At 64.9% G+C, this 9482-nt stretch overlaps 1 protein-coding gene across 1 annotated transcript; it reads left to right on the forward strand.

The window, feature by feature from the left end:
* The first annotated feature begins 1344 nt into the window (after positions 1-1344).
* On the forward strand, positions 1345-7473 carry TRMT61A (tRNA methyltransferase 61A). The gene is made up of 4 exons (XM_069465320.1): positions 1345-1396; positions 2063-2422; positions 4333-4599; positions 6452-7473. The coding sequence occupies exons 2-4, from the start codon at positions 2092-2094 to the stop codon at positions 6721-6723; spliced, it is 870 nt and encodes a 289-aa protein (XP_069321421.1). The 5' UTR covers positions 1345-1396; positions 2063-2091; the 3' UTR covers positions 6724-7473.
* Positions 7474-9482: the final 2009 nt, after the last annotated feature.

The following is a 9482-nucleotide window of genomic DNA, read 5'->3' on the forward strand; positions in this document are numbered from 1 at the left end:
GGGAGCAGAGCGATGATTTGGAACAGAAGTCGGAGAGGGTTAGGGTTAGGGTGGGGCTGGTTTGTCTCAGTGTTAAGAGAAGAAGACAGGGAGGCCATGATGCAGCTACACAGGCAGCTGGTGGCCAGAACAGTGGCCCCACAGAGACATGAGTCGACCACAGAAGGCCTCTCACCTCTTACTCCCCGCCCCCAGGGGTCTCAGACCCAGGCCCAGCTAGGGCAGGGACATGGAGGGCCTGAGGTCAGGCACCAGGGTTTCCATGATGGACTCTACGGGGCCCGTGGCAAGGGCCACAGACACCAGGCCTAGCCTGGCCCCAAAGGAAGGAGAGTCTAGAGTGCCTCACAGGCTGCCAAGGATCCAAGAAGGAGCTGGCTCTGCAGGGGCCTGGCCACCCCTATTTACCAGGCTGAAGTCGCCTGGGGCCTGGGGAGTGTCACCTGTGGCTGTTGCTAGCTGGCCTCGGTTTAGACCCAGGCTGAACCCCAGTCTCGGGGTTCTCTCTTCTTCTTCAGTCCCCAGGGCTAAAAGGACAGGCCCTGAACCTGGGAGCTGAGGGCTGGAGGAAGACAATCCACCATCCCCCTCCCCCGCACTCACACTCCACAGAGGAACCGACTCTGAATCAGCCCAGCTGAGACAGAACGTCACTCCCGCTTCCCTTTTCTACCCTATTCTCCAGCAGCCCTCCCCCACTCCCAGACTCAGGCTCCTCGCTTGTCCTCACCAGTCCCCAAACTGGGCCCAGTGCATCCAGATTTCATTGTGCCGGGTCCCCGGAGGGGTACAGACCCCCTTTCCCGCCTTGAAGCAGCTCTGCACTCAGGCGTGTGTGCCCTGGAGGCAGGCAGGGTGGGCCGAGGCCCCTCTGCAGACCCTTCCAGATGACCAGCCCCGTGCCCCTGGCTGACCCTAGCCTCTTGGGACCCCCTGCGAGTCCCTTTCCTGGAATCCATCCTGGGGCCGGGCAGGGTGTTCCCAGATCGGTGGGAAGGGGCAGAATGTCCACGGCGAAGCGCCCTGGAAAAGGACTGTGAGCCTAGTCCCGGGCCAGCCGCCCGGTTCCGGCGCCAGCCGTTCGGACAAAATCTGAAAAGGCCGTGGTCACCCCAGCCGGGGTCTCGCGGCTGACGGGACAGGGAGACTTATTTTGTCCTGTCTTCCGCTCTCTTTTGCAACGAGCAAGCGCACACAGAGGGACGACTGCGGGGGAGAAACCAACCAGGAAACGACCCCGCCGGGCACGCGAAGGGCAGCGGGCGCTCCCAGGATCCCGCGCGCTGACGGGGCGTGCCCATCGTGACGTCATCAGCGGGCGCGGAGCCGGAAGTGCTGTGGCAGCCGCCGTGCGTCGCGGCGCCACGTGTGGAGCCCGGGAGCTAGAGCGTCGCGGGTGAGACAACGCGGGGTCCACTGCGGCCGCGCGTGGGCGGGGGTCGCCCGGGCGGGCCCTGCGCTGTCCCTCCAGCCTCGCGTGGCCGCCCCAGCCCTCTGCCACCCTGGCCTGGCCCCCTCCCGCGTTCGCACTGGCTGGCCCGCTGTTGCAGTTTACGGCCCGGTCCGCGGCCCCAGACCTTGCTCGGGGAGCCCTTACCCCTCTTGCATCCCCTCGTCACCCGTCCTCCCAGAAGCCCGCCTGAGGGAGATTGGGAGGAGGGGGTTCTGCGGATGAAGCCTGGCTTGGAGGTGACCTCACTGACCAGTTGCGACTCCTTCGCCGCAGACAGCTCGCAAAGGCCGCTTTCTCCTCCCACACCCGGGGAATGGGAGCCAGGCTCCGGAGAAGAGTGATGGGGGGTCGGGTCCTTTGTGGGAATCCTTGGGCCCGACCTCTGCCATGGCCAAGCCTCACTCTTTTCATCTCTAATTTGACCTCATAGCCCCTGCCTCTTGTCCTAGACCAAAAAAGGCCTGAGTGCAGCCCTATTGTGCCCGGAGCTGAGCTAGCCATACCCTCACCCCCACTGCTCAGGATCTGGGCCACACAGCCTTCTGCCCAGACCCCAGTCTACATCCTGCCTCTTGGGCCCCTGGCCTGCTCACACACACCTTTCCCCAGGTCCCTGGCACTTGCCAGACAAAAGCACCATGAGCTTCGTGGCGTATGAGGAGCTGATCAAGGAAGGTGACACAGCCATCTTGTCATTGGGCCATGGTGCAATGGTGGCAGTGCGTGTGCAGCGTGGAGCGCAGACCCAGACCCGGCATGGCGTTCTGCGGCACTCAGTCGACCTCATCGGCCGCCCCTTTGGCTCCAAGGTGACCTGTGGCCGTGGTGGCTGGGTGTACGTGCTGCACCCCACGCCTGAGCTGTGGACACTGAACCTGCCGCACCGCACTCAGATCCTGTACTCCACTGACATCGCCCTGCTCACCATGATGCTGGAGCTTCGGCCCGGCTCTGTGGTCTGCGAGTCCGGTGAGTTCCTCAGGCCACTTCAGTTCTAACTGAGAAATTGACACAAAGGTGGAGGTCAAACTGACATCCAGGCAACCTCCAGCCTGCCCTTCCTGCAGACAGGCATGGCTACTCAGTTTCTGTTTTCACAGCATTCTTCTGGGGGGCTGGCCGCAGGGAGTGGGGGTGGAGGTGGGGGCTCCTGTTAGGAGGCTGCGGGTGTAATCTGAGTGCGAGGTGGAGGTGGTGGAGACTGGACCCAGGTGGCCCAGCAGAGTCCTGCCTGCTTTGAGGGGTGGGGCCAGATTGTTGCTTGGTGCTGACCAAGGTGCTGACTGGCAGTCCTTAGTGCCTGTGCTGTGGAGGGAAAGGGAGTTGCCCCTTTCTGAAGGGAGTTCAGGGCTGCTCTGAGGAGCTCGTGGTGGGTGGGGAGCTGCCCCATCCTCATCTGTGGCCAGATCTTCACCTACCACCAGTAAATGTGAGAATCGTCACTGAGCCCAGGACCTGGGGTGTGGGTACTCCCTGCCACACACCCAGATGCTGGGGCCGCCTCGGGTGGCAACTGAAGTCAAGATTGGGCCTAGCCCAGGATGAGCCCAGAAGGTGGCATGTTCCTCACCAGCTGGGGAGCTGCAGTCCAGGGTCCTGAAGAGTTCCTAGCACTGCTGCTGCTGACTTTCTGAGGGCTGCAGGCTGTCCTGTCCCTCTGTGGGGCTCCCTGGAGGGTGGGGGATGGAGAGCAGGACTCAGCCAGCTCCAGCATGCCCCCTGCAGCCAGCGTGCAGGCCCTGGCTCCACTCATGCGAAAGGAGCTGCTCAGTAAATGTGCCTCTCCCGGGCTCCTCTGACGTACCAGGTTCCTGCTCTCGAGGGGGAGCACAGACAGGAAGCCTACGGGACCACTTTAGTGCTGTTGGTTGCTGGGAAGCTCGTGAGCCAGGGCTGCATGTTTGAGTAGGGTCAAACAGCCATGAATGTCACGGCCCTGTGGAGACAAGATCAAAGGTCGCCAGTGTGCCAGCTGTTGAGAGAGCCTTGGGGAGAGGTTAGGTGGGGGTGGCGGGCAGGTGGGAGGAGGGTTGGCCCTGGAGAGTGGGAAGGAGGTGGCAGGATGTGGAGTGGGGGAGGGCCGAGGTGCCTCTGTAGAGTCTGGCCCAGGCAGTGGGTGTCCTCGACTGGCCCTGGGGAGCCTCAGCAGGTTGTGGATTTGGGCTGGCTGGTGCTGAGCGCCGTTTGGGTGTTGAGGAGGAGGTGGCACGTGTGCGGTGGGTGCTGTGGTGGAGTCTGGCACGGTGGCACGTGGACTGGCAGTTGTCAGGCATGTGGTGCCAGAAGCTGTGGGGTGGGGGCCGCAGGCCCTGGCCTCAGTGCTGTGGGATGGGGAAGGTGACACAGGGGGAGGGCTATGTGGAGCTTGGGAGCCATGCCAGGCCAGGGGCAGAGCCACACCCTGTGTGTTGGGGATGGATTCGGCAGGCTTGGTGGGGGTGGACTGCTTTGAGAGGACCAAGGAGCTTATGGGGTGGGGGGTACTGTTGGCAGGGGTGAGGGATTGGCCACTCCGTGGGAGGCGAGGGGGTGAGGGATGGGATGGGTCCAGGCCTCTTTGTCCCCTCGGCAAGGACTCACTGTGAGTTCCCCAGCTGGGCTCTGCTCAGCCCCCTTACCTGCCAGGCCAGGATTGGGTGGGTGGCCTCTGGTCTCGCTTCTCCAAGAGCCTGGACACAGCCTCAGCCTCCCCAGCCCAGGGCTTGGGGCAGCCAGGGCCAGACAGGTGGCACAAAGAGTGATGCCTACTCATGGCCCTGGAGTCAGCCGCCCTCCGGGGCCCTTTGCAGGTCTCTCCAGGGTGCGTGTGGGTGGGGCTGCTTCCTGGGTGGCTGTGGGCCCTGAGCAGTCCCGCCTGATGTCTGCCCGTCATCTTGCAGGCACCGGCAGCGGCTCCGTGTCCCATGCCATCATCCGCACCATTGCTCCCACGGGCCACCTGCACACAGTGGAGTTCCATCAGCAGCGGGCAGAGAAGGCTCGGGAGGAGTTCCAGGAGCACCGCGTGGGCCGCTGGGTAACTGTGCACACCCAGGACGTGTGCCGCAGCGGCTTCGGCGTGAGCCACGAGGCCGACGCCGTCTTCCTGGACATTCCGTCGCCTTGGGAGGCTGTGGGCCATGCCTGGGATGCCCTCAAGGTTGAAGGTGCATGGGGGTCAGAAGGGCTGCAGCCTAAGGGTGTGTGTGGGGCTGGGCTCCGGAAAGGTCCCAACGCTTCCAGGCCACATGGTGGCATGGCCAGGCCAGGGCCCCTTTGTCCCTTTGTGGCCTGAGGTGAGGAGCAGGTTGGGCTAGCCAAAGAGTCGGGGTTAGGGGAATGGGTGCCACTGGGCCTGCTCCCGGCTCTGCCCTGGTCCTCACCCGAGGCGGGAGGTGTCTGAGGCCTCTGGGGAATGTGTCAGCTCCCCACCCCCCACCCCACCCAGTGCAGAGTGCAGGGCAGGCCCAGGCCAGAGGGCAGAGGGGAAGGGCAAGGGCAGCCCCAGCCCCCAGCCCCCAGCCCCCAGCCCCGAGCCGTTCCCTGTAGTCTCCCCTCCCCCAAAGCTGCACAGCCCAGGGAGCCCAGGGAGCCAGCCCCTTTTAGGGAAGATGCTGGGTGTGGGGGCGGAGGCCTGGGGAAGGTCGGGCCCCAAGCCAGGGAGGCCCAGGCTTTTCCCTTTTCTGGAGAAGGAGCAGGCTCAGGCGGTGAAGGGGGGAGCCTCCTCCCAGCAGAGAGTTGCAGTGCTAGGGGGGTGGGGAGGCAGGATGGGGCCCTGGGGAGGGGCCAAGGCCTGGCTCCGACAGCAAGGACAGCAAGGCAATGGCCGGAATCCCCTGCCTGCTGGCTCAGGTTCTCACGTGTTCCTGGGCTCTGCTGAGGTGGCCTGAGGCTGGGAAGCGGGGCTGGGGTCCCCACACCCACACCCCCTGCAGGTTTGCCTCCATGCACCTGTGGGTTCCGCCTGCTCTGGGGCCCCACTCGGGCCCCTGAGCCCCTGCAGAGTCCCACCCAGCCTCCCTCCTGCTGCACTGATTCCTCTTGTGAGTCGCTCCAGGGGTCTGCACCTGTCTGTTGCCCCCTCCCTGTGTCCCTGTAAGCTCTCTCCCCTGGCCCCTTCCCCTGGCTCGGCTAGGTCTGGGTCTGGAGGGTCCTGCCGTACACGTGGGCCTGGCATTTCCCGATGGCTCACTCGCCTGTTATGTGACCCCCCAGCAGGGAGGTGTGTGGTGTGCTCAGCCTTGGTGGTGACACTGTGCCATGTCTGGGCTGGTGTTGTGCAGCAGGCGCCTCCCCTGCCCAGACCTCCTGGCAGCCCTGTCTCAGGGTACGGCCGAGGGGACCAGGCCTCAGGGACATTTGAGACTTGCCCAGGGCACACACCCCTTCCCTGCCAGGACTGAGTGGAGCCTGTGGGAGGAGCAGGGAGGGCTGGCATGCTTGGCCGTCAGGCTCTGCTCAGAGTGGGCGCCTCCTGTTCCCAGGAGCAGGCGACAGCCTTTAATTTCCTGTGACAGCAGCACCCCCACCCCAGCCCACGCACCCCACCCTGTGCTGCTGGGTGGTTAGAGCTGTTCCCAGGCTCGGCGTGCTGCCTGCTCTGACGGCCCCGCCTGGTCCTGACCCTCAGCCGCCTCATGGAAGGCAGGATGGCGGTGCCTACTGGGGCCACGTAAGATCAGGGCAGCGTGGCTTGGCTTAGTGCCTGGGACATGGGAGGGCTCCATCCTGGGGCCGAGCTGGTCGGAGTGAACTGTGGCTCTGCCCAGAAGGGCTCCTGGGTGCCAGGAGGGCTCTTGTCCCAGGCAGCTGCCAGGTGAGGGCCAGGCCTCTGTGTGGCCCTGTGGCCCCGGCTCTCTGTGGCCTGAGGACTTAGAGTCCGCTGGGGTCATCCTAGGCCTGCCTCGGGCCCCAACCCCAGGGCCCACCGCCCGGGCCCAGGGATGCCAGAGCTGGGTAGGCAGGACTTCGGGGCTCTGCCAGCCCTGCCCTCTGACCCCCGTGTCCTGCTCCCTGCAGGTGGGCGCTTCTGCTCCTTCTCGCCATGCATCGAGCAGGTGCAGCGCACGTGCCAGGCGCTGGCGGCCTGTGGCTTCACAGAGCTGAGCACCCTGGAGGTGTTGCCGCAGGTCTACAACGTGCGCACCGTCAGCCTGCCCCTGCCAGACCTGGGTGCCGGCACAGCACCCCCTGCCAGCCCTGACGCCGGCCCCTTTCGCAGCGGCACGCCCATGAAGGAGGCCGTGGGCCACACTGGCTACCTGACCTTTGCCACCAAGACCCCGGGCTAGTGGCTGCTGCCTGGGAGCACCAGAAAGCTGGGAGCACTGTGGGGCCCAGGCAGGGAGGCCAGAGACCACCTTATATGGTCAGTGGACGCCAGCGGGGCCTGCGGCTTAGAAACAGATGGTGGGGCGGGGCTTGGGGGCCTCCTGGGTGGCTGAGTGGTGGAGGAGCCTCTAGCATCGTCCTGTCCTCCTGCCTGCTCCTGCATCACTGCCAAGCTCAGCGGCCGGTCCTCGCTGCTGTTTGTTGCCAACCTGAAGTCTGCACTGCCACAGGCTCTCCTGGGTGCTGAGGCCAGGGAGGCGGGTCTGAGCTCCCCAGGCGGCCCAAGCAGGAAGGGGTGGAGGAGGGGCAGAGGCCCTGCTACACCTGCCCCCAGGGTCTGTGGGCCAGCTTGTCAACCAGGGCCAAGGCTCCAGTGCTGGTGGCCCCGGGGCATGGCCGGAAGCTGAAGTGGAGCTGACTGGAGGGCCCTGCCCTGCCCTCCCTTCTCCCCAGTGCTTTTGGGGACTGAGGGAGGTGACCCAGCTCTCTCACCTGCGGGCTGACCCCACAGCGTCGGACACCGCCCAAGTCTAGTGTGTTTCCTGGTGTCTAAGGGGCAGGGGCAGCCCTTGCCTGGCCAAGCCCCTTGACATGTCGTCAGTGAGGTCATGTGTCACGCAGAGGAACAGAGCAGGACAGTTATTTGCTTTGAGTGACCCAGCAAGTCCGCGTTGGAGCTGGGGTTTGGACCAGCCTGGGAATCCCAGACCCACACGGGCACCCTTGCCTCTCCCGGGAGCCCAGGCCCTGGAGGCCCGGACAGAGACAGCAGTGCGGGTGGGAGAGGGGTGTATCCAGGCCGGCAGGGATGGCACCTCGGTCACCATCACTGGAGGGCAGTGGGGTATTTCCTGAGGGGAAGACACAGAGGGGGGATTCTTAGGCTGGGGGCACTCGACACTTGCTCTCTGTGTGGCCCTAGGCCTGGCCTCCCTCTGGTGTGCGGCGGTGTCCCGGCACCGGTGGCAGGCCACGAGGCTGCCCTGTAGCCGTCACTGGTGCACGGAGGGCCTGGGTGTCTGCCCGGTAGTCAGCAGCTGTTGGGAGCCTCAGTTTCCCCTGTGCTGGGGAGGGGGACTCGGCAGCTTCTCACGTGGACACAGGGCTGGCCCGCGAGTACCCCTGACAACAATAAATGTGCTGCCCCCAGCGTGCTGCCTGGTCCCGCGGTTGCTGAGAAGCCGTCCCATCCGGAGCCCGGGCCAGCCCTCCTGCGCCTGGCCCTGCTCCTTCCTCTCCTTAACCTAGAGAGGGCGCCGCCGGGGCCCCAGCCTCTAGGACCATGGCCTGGGACTCAGTGGACAAAGGGGTGAGTGTGTGGCCACCCTCATTCGGCTGCAGGAAGCGCACTTGTCTGGGGAGTGGGGGTGTCCAAGAGTGCTGGGCCTTCCTCCATAGCCCTGGCACTCCAGGCCCTCCTGTGTCCCCTGAGAGTCCCTCAGGGTCCTTAGAACTACTAGCCCTGGGTCCCCTCCTGGGACCTGGCCTGACCTCTCACCTCATGCCTAGCCCAGAGACAGAGGAGGAGCCCCAGGCCAGGCTCAACATGAAAATGGGTGACCCCAATGCCGGGAGCTCCTGGTGGGTCAGGGCTGTGCCCAGGGCATCATGAACTGGGCAGCCACGTACCCCTGAGTCAGTGCCCCTCCCTCCCCCCCCAAGCCTGCCCTGCTTTGCCTGGCCTTAAGGGAAGGCCTTTGGGTTGTTTGACAGGTGAGGACCAGGAGATGTTTCTTTGGAGCACAGCTCTCAGTGGTTTTCAAAACACAGGCCTTGGGGACTGCAGGGCCCAGGTTGTGTCCATTTTCCAGATGGGGCTGAGGCTGGCCACACTGCCGGGCTGTGCTGGGCCCACATGTAGGCCCCCGTGGCTTTCCGGGACCTCCAAGCGTCCGTTCCCCGCCCCATGGCCCTCTAGGCCCAGCTCCGCCTCACCCCACTCCATGAGCCAGATCTGAACTCCTTTGTGTCCTTCAAGACCCCACTCAAATGTCCCTTCCTCAGCATGCTTCCCCAGACCTCACCGCCACACCCCGGCAGAAGCATCCTGCGCTCTCAGCCTCCGCCCCCACACGGCCTGGAAGCCCCCACAGCAGAGCGGCGGAGGCCGGGCAGTGCCCCGGTTCTGTAGACGGGGGGCTGACGCCCGGAGAAGCAGGACTGGGGCCCATCAGCAGGTCGCTGGTGGTCACCTTGAGTCAGCAGCACGGGGCTGGTCACGGGGAAGGGATTCACCGGGAAACCCCCGCCCGGTGTCACTTGCCTCTGGCCCTCTTTTTTCTTGGGCAGAGGCACAGCTGACTCCCTGGAAGGCCCTGGGCCCAGACCCTGGTTTCCCTGCTGTGAGGGTCCCAGGCCTGGCTCCAGCCACCTCCCCTAGAAGCTCCCCAAGCTTGCTCCCTTCACCCCCAACCCCTGTGAGCTTCTGGGCCTCACCCTCACCTGCCTCTGAGGGCCCCAGCCCCGCAGCCAAGAGCACCTGGAGGGCCAGGGTTCCGGTTGGGTGGTTTTAGGGACACTAGGCTACTGGGGGGCATGCCCTGCCTAGCAGAGTGACGGGGAGAGGTCTGCTGCTCAGGGTGGGGCTGCCTCTGGCCTGCATGCTGGGCAGCAGGAGGGCTGCCAGAGCACTCAGCCCATTGTACAGATGGGGAAACTGAGGCCTGGAGGCAATGAGGCTCACTGGGGCAGCAGCCCTAAATGTCCCCCAGACTGACAC

Source organism: Eulemur rufifrons, chromosome 2 (assembly GCF_041146395.1).
Source record: "Eulemur rufifrons isolate Redbay chromosome 2, OSU_ERuf_1, whole genome shotgun sequence".
Classification (NCBI taxonomy): Eukaryota; Metazoa; Chordata; class Mammalia; order Primates; family Lemuridae; genus Eulemur; species Eulemur rufifrons.